Source organism: Bidens hawaiensis, unplaced genomic scaffold (genome assembly GCF_021521415.1).
Source record: "Bidens hawaiensis isolate Kalapana, Puna unplaced genomic scaffold, B.hawaiensis_p1.1 tig00062101_1, whole genome shotgun sequence".
Classification (NCBI taxonomy): domain Eukaryota; kingdom Viridiplantae; phylum Streptophyta; class Magnoliopsida; order Asterales; family Asteraceae; genus Bidens; species Bidens hawaiensis.
This window is the reverse complement of record NW_027501135.1, coordinates 34,984-54,133: the sequence shown is the minus strand read 5'-3', so window position 1 is coordinate 54,133 and position 19,150 is coordinate 34,984. Positions and strand designations below refer to the sequence as shown.

Here is a 19,150-nt window from a genome sequence, read left to right as displayed (position 1 = left end):
CTAATCCTTAAACCTGAAATCGAACCCTAAACCAGAAACTGAACCCTAAACCCTAAAATCGAAACCCTAAACCCGAACCCTAACCCTAAACCCGAACCCTAAACACTAAAACCGAAACCCAAAACCCTAAACTCGAAATCATAAAAAGAAAACACAACTTGTAAAAAAAATAATATTAAATCCTTACTTTTGTGCTAATTTGGTAATTATATGATTTCAAGGGTTAATATGAAAGTTGGTTTTTCCAGGGGGGTATGACAAGCAACCAGGGGTACATTTAGCCTAACCCATAAAAATGTCTTAGTCTCTTATTTAATCTATTATGACGTTCTTGGAGAGTGGTTATCTTGAATCAACTGTATCAATTGGTGCTTTCATTCCCGAACCATATTCTTTGCCTACTATCATGTCTTCCGGTCGTGTGAAACCGACGGTTGCACACTCGACGACTTTATTAACAGAATCCCTCGTAAACAACTACAAAGAGCAATCTTTGAAGTACGTTAGACATGCTCACTACCCTCGTTGATGCTTAGTTTGATCAAAACCCAAGCCATAATCGATGCGTTAGCCAAAACTGCAACCAAATCATTCCTCCCTATCGCCACCACAAATACACATGAACATGATATACATGCCAATTTGGTTACTACCATCAATCCCAAACCCTTAACCATGTGTTCTAATTTCACAAACGATACAACCGTCAATTCCAATCCACCAGCCTTAAAAAATGTCACGACTATCAAAAGTGTTGTGCCTGTAACTTCTAGAAAAGTTAACGATCAACATTCGAATTTTCCTCCACCCCACTACCATCTATGTCACCCAAACCAACCTACAATTCGGCACGTGCACCTACCCAAAAATCTCATCCACAACAGCCCGCACAACACCAAAGTTGCGTCATTGAGCAATGAGGAACCAAAGACAACTAAAACACGTGAATGGCGACCACCGTGGCGCTACATTGAGACAACCCCTAACGTCATTTTACGCCAAGTAAGAATGGCGACCATCATGGGGAAATGATCCCGTCCTTGAGGAGAAGGTCATTTTTCAGGGAGGGAGTATTGATACAATAATAAGACCAATAATCCAACATCCATAACCCAACCAAGTTAAAATAGTATTAAATGACAAGAACAAGTCAAGTCTATGATGCATAATTTTAGGGTTCAACATTGACTCCATAAATGTTTCCCATAATATCTTGTCTTTAATGCTCGAAATTTCTATTTTTTAACTATAAACTATATACACAAACAAAAATCAACAGAAAGACCACCCTCAAACAGAGGAGGCTGACCATAAACAAAAACTTACAAAATATCAAACTTACACCAATTCGACCATTCTATGGACTTCACTTTCACCTATTTTTAAACCAAAGAAACCCCAACGCCTATATATCTTCAATGATCTCCTCTTATTTGATCTCTCCCCTGAACACCTTTTCATTTTGAGCCTTCCATAGTCTCCACTACAAAATAACCAACACCAATCGTACCTTACATCACATACTAATCAATTCAAATTCAAGCATAACCATTAAAAACAAACCGAAAGAATTCTTGATATTTATCAAATATGTTAAAATGATTACAATAAAGTAGTTTGTAAAGTGGTCACAAGCTACATCACAACTCCGTTTTGGATAGCAAATCCAATTCTATTAAAAAAAAGTTTTGGGTCTTAGGTCAAAGAAAGCACAGCCGCTAAACTTTGCTTAGAAGTTCCACAACCTCCGAGGCTAGGAAACAAAACTTAATAGTGAAAAGGATAAACACATGTTAATTCTTTAAACAAGTTTTCTCATGATTCCACCTTCAACGCCGCTTGGCCAGCAACAATTAATTCCATTGTATTTGAGCCAAACAAGTGGGGACACTCCTATAAAGTCCACACAAGCGTGTTCCCCAAACCCACCCAAACATTTGGATGCCAGCCGGGCATAGAGTAGACCTCATTTCAAGCGCGGATCCGTTAAAAAGTTCAGGGGGCTCCTTTGTAGCAGATTTTCATGCCCATTTAAAAACATCACATTGAACATCCCATATATGATCATGTCTGTATTTAAACCCTAGTAACTCCTTGCAATGGACTGATGCTCGCTGAAAGAATCCAAACATACCTTGCGGTAAACTAGGCGAGGCTCAATGGTGAAAACAGACGGATCATTAACCGGTATTTCAGGATGGCTCGGTACTCCAAATTTGATATATGTATGCCAGTCATTCAATAGTAATGATTGTATATAAATCCTAAGTCCGAGGATCTCGAAGACACTATAACACCAATTTTTGGCGAGGAGATGGATTAAAGTTTACTTCCAAGCTCTGGACGTTTCACTAAATAGGGATAGAGGTGTTTTTTTGGATTAGTTTTTCAAGTTTCGGGTTTTTTGAGTTTAGTTCTTTAGGTTTCAAAGTATTAAATCTAAGAATATTCTTTGTAAAGCCCCGTTTGTTTATTAGTCTTTTGTATTTACTTGTACTGTAAACGTTGTATCTTTGTAGCTCGTCGGTTTGTTTCCTTGTATGTTTGGGCCTAAAGCCATGTAAACAAAGCCCATTTGGGCCCACTTAATAGAAGAATGTGTGATATGCTCACACCTATATAAGGTGGAGCATACTCATGCATACATAACCTTTTTGCCATATAATCTTATCCATTCACCAAATCTCTCCTTCTCTCACTTTCCTCATCGGGTAATAAACAACCCAAACATGATCCAGGGTATCGGTTCCTCACTAGTGATTTCCACTAGCTAATGTTAAGATTGTTCCAAGTAAACTATTTGTTTGTTGTTTGATCCGTCTATAGGACCTACAATTGGTATCCGAGCTTTTCGGGCTCTATTAGTAGCGGATCTTGGGTCATAACCTTGGATTTTGGTCTTAGTTGTGTGTTAAAGACGTGTATTTAAGAGTCCATGTGGGTTTACGGGTTCATGCTTTGTTGTTAGTGTGTTTACAAGTTTGAAAAATAAAGTGTTATTAGCTTCGGGGTTGAAAAGTGTTTGTTTGGGTGTATTTGTGGTGTTAAAAGTTGCTAAAATTCAAGATTTAAATGTTTAAAATCTTCAAAATGAATGGTTATTAGATATACAGTGTTGAAGTGATTCATTCAGTTTCCATAAAGAGAAAGGTGTGAAAAGATGTTTTGAAAGTACAATCCATACTTTCCTGAAAATCATTCGAATCGAACACAAAACCATTCGAATCGAATCCTTCAAACCATTAGAATTGAATCATTGAAACCATTCGAATCGAATTTCTCAAACCATTCGAATCAAATGTCTATTCAATTTGATTAGTTTGCCATTCGATTCAATTGATTGCCTATTCAATTCAATAAGTCTGTCGATTCGATTAGTTTGTCCATTCGATTGGTTTGGACTTGTGACTTTAACAGAATTTGTCTTAGAAGTTGTTTGGACTTAAGACCTGTTTTTAAACAATGATTACTGAAAACAAAGAGATAAAGGGTTTTATAATCTTTGAAAAATGAGGTGGGACAACAAAAAGCTTCCTAAACTGCTCAAGTGGGATAATAACTTTGAAGAATTCAAATGACGTTTCAAGAACTTATTATGCTCTACTTAGACCTATTGAGACTGGTCCTGCATTCCTACAACTAATACTCCTGATGGATAAGTTCCCAAGCCCGTGGCATCCTATAATGATGAAGATAGGAAAAATGTTAAATGATGACCAAAGGGTTTCATAGATATTTAGTGAGACAATTGATAAATGCATGAATCTTGATTACTATTTAGTAATTAGTTTTTTTTGCCGCTTATAATTAACAATAAGTATTTGGTGAATTTGTTTCTTCACATTACTCCAAGTTAATTGAAAAATAAAATCACTACATAGTACGTATGTTTTATTGCCTCACCTAATTTTAGAAAAGGTTAACATTTAATTAAAAAAATTTACATAAATTGAAACGTCTAAAATTCGGTTGGCCACATAGGCATCACCTCACCTACTTGACCCCACATAAAAGCGTGAATGGTGACTTTAGTAGAACACTCGACAAATTTGGTTATTACAGTATGAAGTTTCCCCTATTATTATTTATGCTAATTAATGTTTTTCATATTTGGTATATGTATTACGAATTTGGAATATTCAGCACAATCTGTGAGTACATACAAATGCCGGTGTGGAATATTACGCATATAAGCCACACGCCATCAATACCATTTACCATCCCATGCAAGATTAGAGGACTTGATTACTTCTATGTGGGGGAATTGTTTGAATTGCCAATGATCAGAATTACTAATAATACAAAGAACCGCACATGGATATACAAGCATTGTATTAAATCAATCTTTGTAAGTGGAGAGATGCTACAATTTTTAAGCCATTGGATGTTCGGGATGAATGAGATGGATGTGGGTGATGAGATTACTATAAAACTAGAAACCTATGGTAAATATTGTATAGCCGAGTCTGGGGTGGGTCTTTTATATGATGTTGGAAGCATGGAGGTTAGTATTGCTACAGAAAATGGGGTGAAAGAAGATCCTTTAGGTTATTACAAGACATGGAACCACATCATTGGTGGCGATCTCTCCGCTTTTCAGTTAACATCTGGGGAATACTTCCTACACACAATGGATTTTTTTAGGAGTTCATTCTTCAATGCCCACTACAAAGGTAGTTCACTTGAAAACAAATCAATCCAGTTCTAAAATTAAGAAACTTTATAAAGAAATCCAAAAGAAACAAATATAAATAACAACTTTATTTTTGGGTTTGAAGATAGTGAATATCCCACAAGTTGCACGCCATAACAAATATCACACTTGGTTGCCGAAAGAAAAAAACCACGCGGATTTGAATAATAACTAATGTATTGTTTGTGTTATAAATTCTCCGGAGGATTTGAATAGTAACTAATGTATTGTTTGTGTTATAAATTCTCCAGAGCGAACGGTTTCGTTTAATGCTTTATCTCCGAGGAAGTGCAACATACCTGTTCATGCACAAGAGGTATATTTTTCATCACACATGCAACCAAATAGTGATAGGGTTAAGAACAAGATCAAGAACGAATTGATAATAGAAACAAAAACGAGCACACAATATTTAGGGTTAAGCCTTCTTATTATTATAATCAAGAAACTAGCTTAAAACTTGAATACATTAATCCCTCCCATAATACAATAACTCTAACCATGGATATGTATTTAAAGGGTAACTTGGCTAACAAGTAATTACAAAATATAAAGCCCAAATTGCAACCCCATAAACCGATTACAACATTGATGAATTCATGAGTCTAATAGGTTCAACACGGTCACCTACACGTAATGGGCCTATTAAGATGGAAATTACCAACACTCACGACTCGAAACTAGGAGATCAACAACGCCGAGCAATCTTCTCATTTCATCCAACTTGATTCTCTCAAGTGCTTTTCTAAGAATGCCAGCCTGTTGTTCCTTGCCACTAATGTACTCTATTGCTAACTCGTTCCGCTCCACACACTCCTGTATACTATAAAATCGGGACTTTATGTACTTTTGAGCCATGAAAAACGAGATTTTTAACCAGGGCAATCACCGATATATTATCAATGTTTAACACCACTTCTTGCGATTTCTTCCGGTCAATTATGCTAACAATTCATGTAACCATACATCTTGTTTCAATAACCATTAAGCATAAACACTTTGATGGATTCAAATCTCATTCTTTAACTGTCAGACATTGATTATGAGATAATAAGTGAGCATTCCCAAATCAGGCTTTTCAAACTTCTTGGACATCGCAAGTTTGAACCGATTAATGTGATCATTGTTCGAACCTGTAACAACTAAATCATCGACATAGACATTGACAATAATAATATCAGTTCCAATAAATCTCCGGTACACCGCTTGTTCTTTCGAGCATCTCACAAATTTCAAGCCCGTTACAATGCCATTAAGCTTGGTATTCCATGCCCGTGGTGTTTGCCTCAAACCATATAAGGCCTTGGTTAGCTTGTAGACCTTGTTTTCCTCCCCGGGTTTAATGAACCTAACTAGTTGAGAAACAAAGACCTTTTCTTGTAGCTCCCCATGTAAAAAATGCTGACTTTACATCCAAATGATGTAATTGCCATCCTTTAGTAGCTGCAATGACAATGAGAATACGTATGGTTTCAAGGAACCAAGGATGATGTCCTTCACGAGTCTGGATATGCATAAGAAATTCTTGGAAAAAATTGTCATTTATCTTGACCTACGCCGTTTCTTGTAAAGTTGGGCATTCCAAACGAGAAAGATGGCCGTCTGCAACATTTTTAGCACCATTTTTTTCCTTGATTTCGATGTTGAATTCTTGTAGAAGTAAAATCCATTGGATCAGACGGGGCTTAGCATCTTGTTTGGTGAACAAGTACTTAATCGCCGCATGATCGGTGTAGACGATGGTTTTTGAAAGTACTAACTAAGAACGAAATTTATCGAAAGCGAATACTATGGCCAAATGCTCCTTCTCGGTAGGCGTATAATTCTCTTGAGAATCACTGAGAGTTTTGATGGTATAATAGATCGGATGAAAGTCCTTATCCTCCCTTTGTCCTAAGACTGCTCCAACTGCGAAGTCGCTCACATCATACATTAGTTCGAATGGTAGCGTCCAGTCTACAACTACCATAACTGGAGCATCTACAAGCTTGTCCTTCAGAATTTGAAATGCATTCAAACAATCTTTAAAGAAGATGAATGGAGCATCCTTTTCAAGAAGTTGTGTCATTGGCACGACTATTTTGAAAAAACTTTTATGAAACAACGATAAAAACCCGCATAGCCAAAGAAACTATGAATGGATTTAATATATGTGGGTGATGGAAGTTTGGAAATAGTTCTACTTTGGCTGTATCTATCTCTAATCCCGTGTCACACTCCAACCTAAGGCGAAAATGCCGGGGCGTGAGCTGATTGCTCACAGCTCTCAAGATACTATCATGCAATAATTAAGATGGCAATATCTATTAATTAAATTCAAATATTCGAACAAAATCCAAATAAGCAAAATACATCATCCATAATTAAAACAAATAAGACAATAGATAGTTCAGTTTAGATTCAAATCTTGATTCTTCTCTAGCATAATAAACCCTAAGTTCTTCAAGAGATCCTGATAAATCCAATCATACGGTGACCTGCATATTCGTTGAAAATACAAATAATTGTTTCAACACGAGGTTGAGTGAGTAAAACACAAGTTAAGTGAAATATATAATAAATAAAGAAAAATGCAAACTAGTTCTATGAGATAAACAGTTAATCCATAACACATAAATTCAACCAAACATTAAAGATATGGCTAAACCGTTGCCATATAAATGGACACTTGTTACCAAAGATAGGGCTAAACTGTTGCCATACGAATGAACATTGATTACCAAAGATAGTCGTATGATCATACTAGTACTGAAGGACCTCTCTGAAATGCGTTCAAATAAAGCAAGTAAGCAATTAGCAAGTTAGGCATAAACTGATATACACACAAGGATAACAGTTTCTAGTGTGAATGATAATAATAATAATATGAAAATATCTAAGTTACACATATGTCCCCAAAAGATAAAATGAGTAATTTAGGGGAGTGAAATATATACTCAACTTAGCAAATAAGCAAATCGGGAATGATTAGATAAGAAAGCGGTAAACCACGCTATTCGAGAATTACGGACGATAAATCATAAGTAACAATAATTGCGGAAAATAAATATGATTGAATAACAAATCTAAAACTAGATAGAGATTCGGAAAGTTTATGATGATCGGGCGTGTTCTTGCGAAAACTATTTATTACTTTAGTTTATTATAAATTTTATTATCACTTTTCTTTATCAAAGCTTTATCATAAATAATATGATTTTAATTATATAAAATACATAAAATACTTACGTAAATATTTATAAAATTTTGGATAGATTATACTAAGAGATTTGGTTTAAATGCTTATTTTAAACTAAAAAATGTATTTACATATATTTTTATTATTTAATAAATATTTCTTTAGTATAATAAATAATAAATAATAATATTTGTATAAAATACGATCTTTTATAAAATACTTTCAATTCATATTATATTTTTAATATGTTAATTAACATGGTAAATTTTAAATATATTTTAGATTAAAACCCTTTCTAAATATTAAAACCCTTTATAAATTATATAAAACTAATATATACATACATATATATACGGTTTTACCAAGGTTCGGAAAAGTGCCTAATTACATGTCGGTTTTTAATAAAAGTATAAGTTAGTTATTATATTATCACATTAATAATATACTTTATATAATTAATTATACTATATAATAGCTTAACCAAAAGTTACTAAAAAAAAGGATAAAAACTGCCATGGGCGGGACTCGAACCCACGCCAATGGCTGGCTCTGGAGGGACAGACACATAGCTGTATCGATCAATACGTAAATCCAATCAGTTGCTAAAACTCAGGAACAAATATATATAGCCAGACTAAAAAAACCAGATTAGCTTATGAACCCTAAATCGATCAATCTGTAAATCTGATAAAGGTTGGTTCAATTAACGTTAGGATTATGGTTTAATGAGTAAAGACGAACTGGTTACACCAATTAAATACCTACAACGACGTATAAAGGATGATTAATTTAGTTGATACAGTGCCGGCAAAACGCGATGATGAAAAGCTGCGACAACTTAATTGGTTATAGGGGTTTCATTGGCGAGACTATGGAGGCTGTGCAGACGTCAGGAATTGAATTATGATGCACATATCAACTATATCCTAGTCTAGGTTATGGATGGGTTATTCAAATAAGCAATTCGTATCACCAAGATCATTGTTTCCTAATTAATTACGTCGGTGGAATTTTTAACAAATATTACAAAGATTGTATAAATCAATTACCAAGTTATTACGAGGATTATGGTTCAAGGAATCAATTTGGGTCATCCGGTACGGGTAAACGGATTTGGGTAATTGGATTTGGGTAATTGGGTAAATGGGTTTGAAAATATTATTATATCATATTTGCATATTAGTCTCTCTAGTTTAGGTGTGGAAACAATAAGAGGTTAAAGTATATTTTAGGGTAAAAAATGTATATGTTTGAAAGTTGTTTTAATATATTAAATATTTATAATAACAAATATTAATAAAATAATATTAACTCGATAGACACGATATTTTATAGATAAAAATTTCCCGAACTCAAAAGCGGATCGGGTAACGGATATAAATATTAACTGGAAAACCCGAGTTGTTACATCCTGCTTGAGAGATCTTGTGTCCGAGAACAATACATTCTTTAACCATAAAGTGATAATTTCCTAGTTTAACACAAGTTTGGTTTCCTCACATCTTGCTAACATCCTTTTTAGATTTTCAAGACAAAGATCGAAGGAATCGCCAAATACAGAGAAGTCATCCATGAAGACTTCCATCGAATCCTCAATTATGTCGTGAAAGATAGCTACCATACAGCGTTGAAAAGTAGCTGGAGCATTACCAAAGAGCAATCGTCGGTATGCGAATGTACCATAGGGGCATGTGAATGTTGATTTCTCTTGATTTTCTGGGGAAATTGGAATTTAAAATAACAAGAGAATCCGTCTAGAAAGCAGTAGTACATCTTTCCTGATAAACGCTTGAGCATCTGATCAATACACGGGAGAGGAAAGTGATCTTTTCTAGTGGCATCGTTGAGTTTACGATAGTTGATGCAAACTCACCATCCCGTGACAGTTCTCATAGGAATCGACTCATTTTTATCATTGGTGACCACCGTCATTCCTCCTTTCTTCGGGACTACTTGTACAGAACTTACCCAAGGAGAATCGGATATGGGGTAAATTAATATCGTAACATCTTAGGCAAATCCCACATCGTCCGTGGACAAAGTAGATCTTTGGTTCATAAGTAAATATCCCGCCTCTTAAATCACCAACGCCTTTTGGGCTTAACGGTAGTGGACGAGGAGAGCTTCACAGTTAAGTGTGCTCAGGTGAAAGTAGTATCAGGATGGGTGACCTCGGGGAAGTCTCCACCCGGGCAACCAAAAACAAATCCGTGAGCTCTTTGTGGGTAAAGCGGACAATATTGGTGGTGCGAGGGGGCGGGTATTACAAGTGATATCAGAGCCACTCTTGTGCCATTTGGGATGGTGGGGCAGACCTCATCAGAGACAGTGAGTCCCCGGGGTGTCGTGAGGTACACTTTAGGCGAATCCCACATCCTAGATAGGATGGTGGGGCAAAACTCATCTAGGACGATGAGTCCGGGGTGGGGGGGGGTGGGGTTAACATCTTAGGCAAATCCCACATCGACTGTGAAGATGTATAAATTTATATACATCATGCATCACCTTTTAAATTCCCGTGCAAAAGAACCTACCCTTTACTCGTTGAACCGTAGCCTTCACCCCAAAGTGACCCAGATTGGAGATTCATAACATATTTTAACGATAAGGCATCAACTGCCGCATTCTCCTGGCCCTTTTTATACATGATACAATAGTCATAGACCATGAGTTTCGCGAGCCATTTGTGTTGCAACGTCATTGTTAACCTTTTGATTAAAATGGGTTTGAGGATTCTCTGATCTATGCGTATGATAAACAGACCCGTAATAAGGTAACAATGCCACTGGTTCACCACCATCGTAATTGCAAGTAACTCCTTTTCGTATACTCATAATGCATTTTATCTCCGTGATAGGGCCCTACTTAAGTACGAAACCGGGTAGCGTACCTGCATTGAGACTGCTCATGGCCAACCCGTCTTTGCATATGTCTCGATTATGAACTGTTTAGTATGGTTAGGCAATGATAAATCTGGGGCTGATGACTAGGCCTCTTTGAGCCGCTCAAACGCGTATTGAGCCTCCTCACTCCATTGGAAGGCATCTTTTTTTAACAACTATGTAAGGGGTTTAGAGTGTAAAATAATGAAAACCTCGTAAGGTATAATGTATTATTGATCAACTATATATAGAGGAGTACAATGAGATAAATACAAAGAAACATAATCAAATACAATCTCCTAATTATGGTAAACACTGTTATACTAAAACTCTAATAATATATTCTTCTACAATATTCTCTAACATTCCCCGCAGTCAGAGCGGTAGGAAATCGGACGCTCAGACTGGAGCGCGAAGCTTGTGTAGATACACGATCGGTTGTCACATAGAGCAGGAACTCGATCGGTTATAGGATCTAAGAAGATCACTGGTGGCATGACCGTGGTCAGGAGGCTAAGCATGATGACAAGAGCTTCAACTGCGATGACAGGAGCTATGATTGAGTCGGCCGAAGCAACGACTTGACGGAAAAGAAAAAAAATTTATATATTCCGAAGAATAAAACTAAAAAAATAAAATAAATAAAAAAACTTTTTTTTTTCAAAGAAAAAAAACTAAAACGAAAACTAAATAAAATATAAACAAAAATTTTCAATCGATAAAACAAAAAACTCTAAACGTTTCTCTCTCGTTCCTTTTTTTTTCAAATGGCTTAAAAAACAGAAAAATATGGATAGAAAAAGAAGGTTAAAAATATTTATTAAAAGTAAAAACAAATGATAATGATTAAACAAGAAGATGCGCATGCATCAACTCCAATCAAAGAGGGGTTCTACTCGTTCAATTACAGGAAGAAAACCGGTTGCAGCGGTGTCGTTTACTTTGGCCCGTAGACGCATAAATATTAGATAGATCGGTGGCAAGAAAATAATATATTGTGTGTACAAACGTCCCGGGGCAGGACGAGAATAAGAAGAAAAGAATGAAACAAGTCAGAACCTTAAGGCTGTGATACCATGTAGAATAATGAAAACCTCGTAAGGTGTAATGTATTATTGATCAACTATATATAGAGGAGTACAATGAGATAAATACAAAGAAACATAATCAAATACAATCTCCTAATTATGGTAAAACTGTTATACTAAAACTCTAATAATATATTCTTCTACAATATTCTCTAACATAGAGATCATTCCAAAGGATCAAATAAAACATGGTAGTATCAGAAATCCCAAAGCGATTTAAGTTTAACAGTCTTCGGGACGCCCATTGTTGCACCGCTTCGATCTTTCAATGAGTCTATTTTTACCACTTCTTCGGATATAATATGGACCAAATACTTATCTACCGCTCAACCATCAAAAACACATTTAGATTCTTTAGAAAACAACTTGTTTCTTTCATTAGGGAGAGAACCCCGTTTTAAATGTTGAATGTGCTCATGCTCACTCTTGCTATAAACAAGGCAGATACAAAATTTTTTTGTACGAGGGCACAATACAAAGTGACTCAAAATATATCAATAAAAAGAAAATAATGATAAAATAACAATTCATTAAATATCCAAATAAAATTCAAATACGTGATTATAATTGTCCTCTACATGATTTCATGTTTTGGAAACACTCGATTACAACTTTATTAGTTAAATTGACAAGTTCTACTTCCACAACACAAATGACACAAGCATTCAAGAAATCATCACTAATACGATTACGCAAACTTGCCTTCACCCGTCTCATAAACAAAAAATATCTTCCCACATACGTAGTTGCAACAGACAAAACCAATGCTAGCTTTAATTGTCAATAGACCAAATAAAAAGATAGATGTTTCCTTGTCTTCATCATCAATTTAGAAAGGCCATCGTTCAAGTTAGCAATATTTGTGTCTTTTAGAACACCATAATGATAGAAGGCTAGCGTATGCTCAAGTTTAATCTTTTCTCTATAATCAAAAACATATAGAACTCACTCAACCGAAGAAACTTCAATATTTCGAACTGAGAGAAAGAGTCACGCCGACTCAAAGCCGCCATATTTTTAAGCAATTCCATGCTAACTTCATTAAAACAATCGCTAAATTCTTGAAACAACTTATCTATAATACCGTTAAAGATGTCAAACTAAAATGATGTTGATTGGCGACTTTGTTCCTTTGGTTATGAGATCTTGAGTGGGCATAATCTTGCTTCATGTCTAACATTTGGATGTCATGCTACGCACACAATTAGATAGCTTTGCTAAAACTTTATCAAATCCGATTTCACTATAATTTAGCAAGACCACTTTGGCTGATTCCACAAATGAAACCGCTTCTACTCTCTTGATCTTTCGATTGAAGTCCTCTTGACAAATGATTTGTCAGCCCTAAAATGCGAAACATCAAATGTAGATAAAAACAAATTCAAATGTTTTAAAGTATTCTAAAATGTTATTTTCTTGATGTTTGCTAAAATCATTATGGCATTCCTTTATAATATATTACAGCACATTAACAATAGATGGAAACATATCAATTATGCACTTCTTCAAAACAATGAGCAGACATCCTTTCGCTTAGTTGGACATAAATATTTGTTATGTCCCAAAGCTTTTGGTAACTTTTTATGTTCTACATTTTGACTTATGATCAAATCCATTAATTCCAAAAAAATTCCTTTAAAACTAGAAGTTACACTCTCATCTCATGACCTCAAAATGGTAATGCACATTTCTAATAGAACCTACAAGCATCGATCATAGTAGTCAGTCTAGCTCGATTTAGCTTTTACTAACTTTAGCTTTCATCTCTTAAGTTTCTTAACTCTAAAATCTTCTATCTCTCGATGTTACTCTACAAATTTTAGCTTTTCGTTAATTTCAACATGTCTCAAGGGCATAGCTAAACTTTCATCTGCCAAACATTTACACATATTAGAAACATAAAATACATCATGTATTTCATTCATCTCTTCTAATAAGCGTAAGCGATAAGCTACTGTGCCGTGTCATTCTAAAATTTCAATGGTCCAACAAAGCGAGGACTTAGTTTGCCTTTCTTACCGAATCGTACAACACCCTTCCAAGGTGATACTTTAACAACACTCTATCGCCTACTTGAAATTCCACCGGCTTACGACGAATGTCCGCTTAACTTTGCTGTCTATCTCTAGTGGATTTGAGTCGCTCACGAAAACATGTAAAAGAGGGGATCTAGAACTCATATGGTTGTGCACCTTTAGTCTCGTCTCAACTTTCACTATCCAAACCCTTCAACATTTGTACGAGACTATCAATTATCATACTATATATGTCATAGATTCAAGTAATTGCTTATCTACAACTTCTCGCCCCACCTAGTTCTCGTCTGATAAAGTTCTCTCAAATCTATGTTCTCACATATCAGCAAGTTATCACATACCTTCTAGTTCTTCAACTAAAATGCAAGATCATGGCTTGCAATTCTGAATTATAATTATTCAAAGACTAAAGATAACTATTATAATATCTTTGTTTTTTTGTAATCATATTAATCAATCAATCATACATAAGACGAAATTTAAACACAATTGCCTTAATGTCAATTGGTTTTTGTATTATTTATATGGTATCCATGTTTTTTGAACTATTTGGCAGATTGTTTCACCATTTCCATCTTCTGGCAAGCAAGGAATTGCATATATACAAATGGTGTCTAAGGAAATTGTTAACATGATGGAGATGAATATGGGTTGGGTTCCTTATGTTCCACTACGAAAACTAGAACGAGAACAAGAAAGAGAACAAGAATGGTACTGAATTTATTTTAATTATAAGGAGAATCATATTATTTTTCATATTATTTGTAGGTATCTTAATTTTACAAGGGATCGAGTTGACATGATTAATCTTTTGACAACTAGAGTATCCACCCTTACTATATTAGGTTTACCTATAGCTAAAGGTATAAAATGTTTTCTTGCTTTGGTTCAATATAGAACATAAGGAAACCATTTACTCGCACCCACATTACTAAGCTGTTTTGCAGGGCCGTCCTTGAAAATGCATTCGCTTTTATAGACCGTGCGGATTAAAAAATGGGCTCTGAGATATATAAATTTTATGTATATCTAATCGGTAATTGAACGATAAGTGTGATAACATATTAACATTAAACAAAATAATAATATTGTAGCTAAACATAATTTAAGTGCATCTAAAAGTGGATAGACCTAATCAAATAATTTTAACTTTCAAAGCATAATTTCATAACAATACATGATAATTGACCGTTCACGAAATCAAAGTTTGATTCATTTTCTACTGTTTTAGAATGCAAAATGAGGGAGAAAAGGTAAATTAAAAAAAAAAAGAGTAATGTTCGGATGAAATGAATAAATGAAAATAGCTGGCACATGGATCATGGATGCATATTACAACAATTAAGTAGAATTTTTTATTTGTTTCGTTCTTTGCGCTAGCCATTTCAGATTTGGGCCAGAAAACATAATGTTTTAGAACCTGCTGGCTGTTTTTAAAATTTTGTTAGGCCCCTTCCGTTTTTGAGCCTTGTGCGGCTGCACAGCCTGCACGGGCCCAAATCCGGCCATGCTGTTTTGTAGCCTCATGTACACTATACAATTGATTTCTTAGAAAACCGTGTCTTTTCCAGCTATTTGGTTAATAGGGTTCGTTTATGGGCCATCGGGTCATAGGTCCCGCATGCAGGTCACGAGTGATGGTTATGGATCCTCCTACTTGGTTTTGGATGACCGGAAAAGTAACAGCTGCAAGTTTGGTTAATAACGAATTGGCTAATAGTCGGGTTCGTTGTAGCCCTCTAGTAGACCTCACTACTTGGTTGGTCTGGTCGTCGAGTGTGGCAAGTCAATGGGTAGATCTGGCTTGGTTGGGTTAATTAGGCCCGTTCAAATATCAACAAATTTCCCGTTTCATTAGAAATGGCTCCTGAATTATATCATATGGATTGTCGGATCATGATATGTTGGTGTATTACTCGTAATTCCCATGCTTAATAATGTGTTTTTGTTTTAATTGTTACGTTTCAGTATTATTATAACTATATTAATTTGAAAAGTTTTTATTTTTGTAGGGTTTAAAAAATAATGAAGTAATAAACATAACTAAAGCTCAAATGAATATAAGAAATGGAAACTCGATGTTTAGTACTCATGGACTACATATAGAAACTTAAATTATTTAAATCCAAAGATACATAAGTGGGTGATTATTACTTGAATTGGTTTTGTAAGTTCCGGCACATGAAGCCATAAGAATAAAATATATTTGATTAAATCTATATGGTTTGAACTTTGACCTGTATGTTGGTGGGTTTCTTTTTACAGGATCAAAGATAGCAAGCATGCAAGGTACCGGGCAAAAAAAAAATTCAGAGCATTGTCGGACTTTACTTAGGGTCAGGTAGCACCGACCCTCTTTGTTTTTTAGCGTAGTAGTGTAAATTTACTTGTTTTCGGCTGAAAATTTGAGCCATACCCCTCGTTTGTGAAATTTTGTATACACTTTGAGTCCGCCCTGGTGTCATAGTCCAAGCTTCATCACCGACTAAGAGCATGACCAATAGAGTGAACTTTAGAGGGTATTTTTGTATTATATGTGTCACTTACTCACCAATCATATGTTTTCTCTCTCCTGCCCAACACATATTACATAAAAATATTATTTTTCTCTTATTTCTTCTCTCTCCTAGTCACACTCACATGGTTGCTTTTAGTATTTAACCAATCTCACCTTCACATCACTCCATCTCTCTTCCACCTCACATTCTTTCTCTTTTAAAAACATCTAAAAAAACTCCATATTAAAGAAGCTCTAAATAGCAAGCCACACAAAGAAAAAGCCGGTGGGCCATCACAAAAGTACTAAAAAGAGACAAAACACAATTTCCATGGAGAAAAGGATCGGCAGTTTAGGGGTTAGGTAGCAACCTAGGGTTGTGTTGTTGCTGTTGGACGGACGAAAAAACAAAGGGAAAATAGCTCGATCAAACTAGAGAAGAAGCCGCCTCGCTACTGGTTAATATTATTATTATGAGCGGCTAGTCACTTTGAATCATTTCCGAGGTGTAGAGTATTGTAATCTTTTTAGTTTTTCGCATGTTTTGAACTGATTCGCATGTAACTATTGGCTGATGATCTATGATATTTGAGGTTTGGTATTGTTGAGCATTAAGTCCATAGGTTTATTTCAATCAATATGAATGATTAGTCTACCAACTATTGTGATACTTATTTCATAGAGTTTGCTGATTATCTTAGTTAAAAATACATACATTGCCCTTAGTTGAGTCACGCTGTTAAGGATCCTTTGATAACCGGTGCCACGTGTTAGCGATTGTTGATGCCTAAGATTAGGGTTTGTTCAGTTAAACCAGCTTTGTCAGTTGATAACTAATACATGACATGAGATTATGCTTGAACCTTGGGTGTGATTATGTTCTTGTTACTTGTTAAAACCATTAAGTGTTTGTTTATTTCAAACCAAACTAGCTGCTAGTGTGATCATTACTCAAGACAAAACTTCATAATTGTTTCTTTATAATTTCTTTGTAAATATTTAGATAAATGAATAAAAGTATGACATTGATCACGTGCTCCTCTGGATTTGATACGTTATATATGTAAACATGTGTGTCGATTAGGCCATTAATAAAACATCAAGTTAATAAAGTTGGTTCGTGTGTGACCGCAACTCGGTTTTGAATAAAATTTACATCGAAATGTTGGTAGAAGTAAATTTGAAAAATGAATCGAATATTACTATTTCGAGACATCAAAGTAAAAATTAATTATAAACATAGAAATATAAAATACTAAGGTCATGAAAATAAGCTTCTAAATGCATGGACTATTTCCTTGACTTGCGTACACTCACATAACTACCTTGGATACATGTTCAAATCTTATGTCTATAGGTAAAATTAAGTTTTTTCATGATCGGTCAACACGGTCATCAAAATGGCGCCGTTGACGGGGAGCTAGTTCGCTTAGTACCATGATGACCCGTCGCATGGCTGGAATTATCAAACCTAAACAAATCTTCAATCTTCACACTCACTCTACACTCGAGCCCATTCCCAATTTGGACCCACGCCATGACAGATGAGTTTAATGCTCTTATCGAAAATAAGACTTTGGCAGTTGGTACCTCATCAACAAGGCATGAATGTAATTCGGTATATGTGGATTTTTAAGCGTAAAATTAAATCTGATGGCTCACTTGAACATTATAAGGCACGTTTAGTTTGTGATGGCCGGTCTCAGCAGGTTGGGGTTGATTGTGATGAAACATTTAGTCATGTTGTAAAGCCAGCAACCATTCGTACTGTTCTTAGCATTGCTCTCTGCAACGGATGGGACATTAGTAAATTGGATGTGAAAAATGCTTTCCTCCATGAAATTTATCTGAAATAGTGTTCATGCACCAACCCATGGGATTCCGGCATCCTCATCTTCCTCATCACGTTTGTCGGTTAAAGAAATCTTTGTATGGTTTGAAGCAGGCTCTGAGGGCATGGTATCAACGATTCACAGATTATGTTACCACGTTGGGTTTTCACCACAGTTCGTGTGACCATTCTCTTTTTATTTACAAACACGGACCTGATACCGCATACCTTCTTTTATACACTAACGATATAATACTCACCACTGCGTCAACCTCATTAAAGACACATCTTCTAGCTCGTCTTTCAGGTGAGCTTGCAGTGAAAGACCTTGGACCTTTGAGCTATTTCTTGGGTATCTCTGTTTCTCGGGATCCAAATGGCATGTTTTTGTCTCAGTCCACCTATGCCATGGATATTCTTCAACGTGCCAATATGGCACACTATAATCATGTACACACTCCAGTAGAAACCACGGGTATGACGAGTGCCAACGGCGGCACCTTAATTGATGACCCAACTATGTACCGCCGCCTAGCAGGAGCTCTTTAATATTTAACTTTTACCCGTCCGGACATCTCTTATGTTGTGCAACAAGTGTGCGTGCATATGCATTCCCCACGTACTGATCATCTTAATGCACTTCGACGTATCTTATGGTATGTGAAAGGCACTTTGTCAATGGGTCTTTACATGAAACGCAGTCCGATTTCTACATTAATATCCTACACCGATGCTGATTGGGCAGGATGTCCCGACACTCGCCGCTCCACCTTGGGATATTGTGTTTACCTTGGTGACAACTTAATTTCATGGTCTTCAAAACGTCAATCTACCATTTCACGATCAAGTGCCGAGGCAGAATACCGTGGTGTCTCCAACGCCGTGGCTGAAATTCGTTGGATCCGGAATCTGCTTCTTGAGTTGGGTAGACCACCAGTGCGCGCT

General features: G+C 35.7%; 1 protein-coding gene across 1 annotated transcript; it reads left to right on the top strand.

Annotated features, from left to right (window-relative positions):
- Nucleotides 1-322: 322 nt before the first annotated feature.
- LOC143603532 (uncharacterized) lies at nt 323-18,754 on the top strand. Its single transcript, XM_077080311.1, has 6 exons — nt 323-498; nt 3,982-4,673; nt 4,945-5,009; nt 14,434-14,588; nt 14,646-14,740; nt 18,513-18,754. The coding sequence occupies exons 1-6, from the start codon at nt 323-325 to the stop codon at nt 18,752-18,754; spliced, it is 1,425 nt and encodes a 474-aa protein (XP_076936426.1).
- The last annotated feature ends 396 nt before the right edge of the window (nt 18,755-19,150 follow it).

Excerpts from the sequence above, each read along its gene's own strand:
- LOC143603532 (XM_077080311.1), top strand. The coding sequence starts at position 323 with ATGACGTTCTTGGAGAGTGGTTATCTTGAATCAACTGTATCAATTGGT. Across the intron at positions 4,674-4,944 it reads CTTCAATGCCCACTACAAAG|AGCGAACGGTTTCGTTTAAT; the intron begins GTAGTTCACTTG and ends TAAATTCTCCAG. Across the intron at positions 14,741-18,512 it reads AGGTTTACCTATAGCTAAAG|GTGAGCTTGCAGTGAAAGAC; the intron begins GTATAAAATGTT and ends CTCGTCTTTCAG.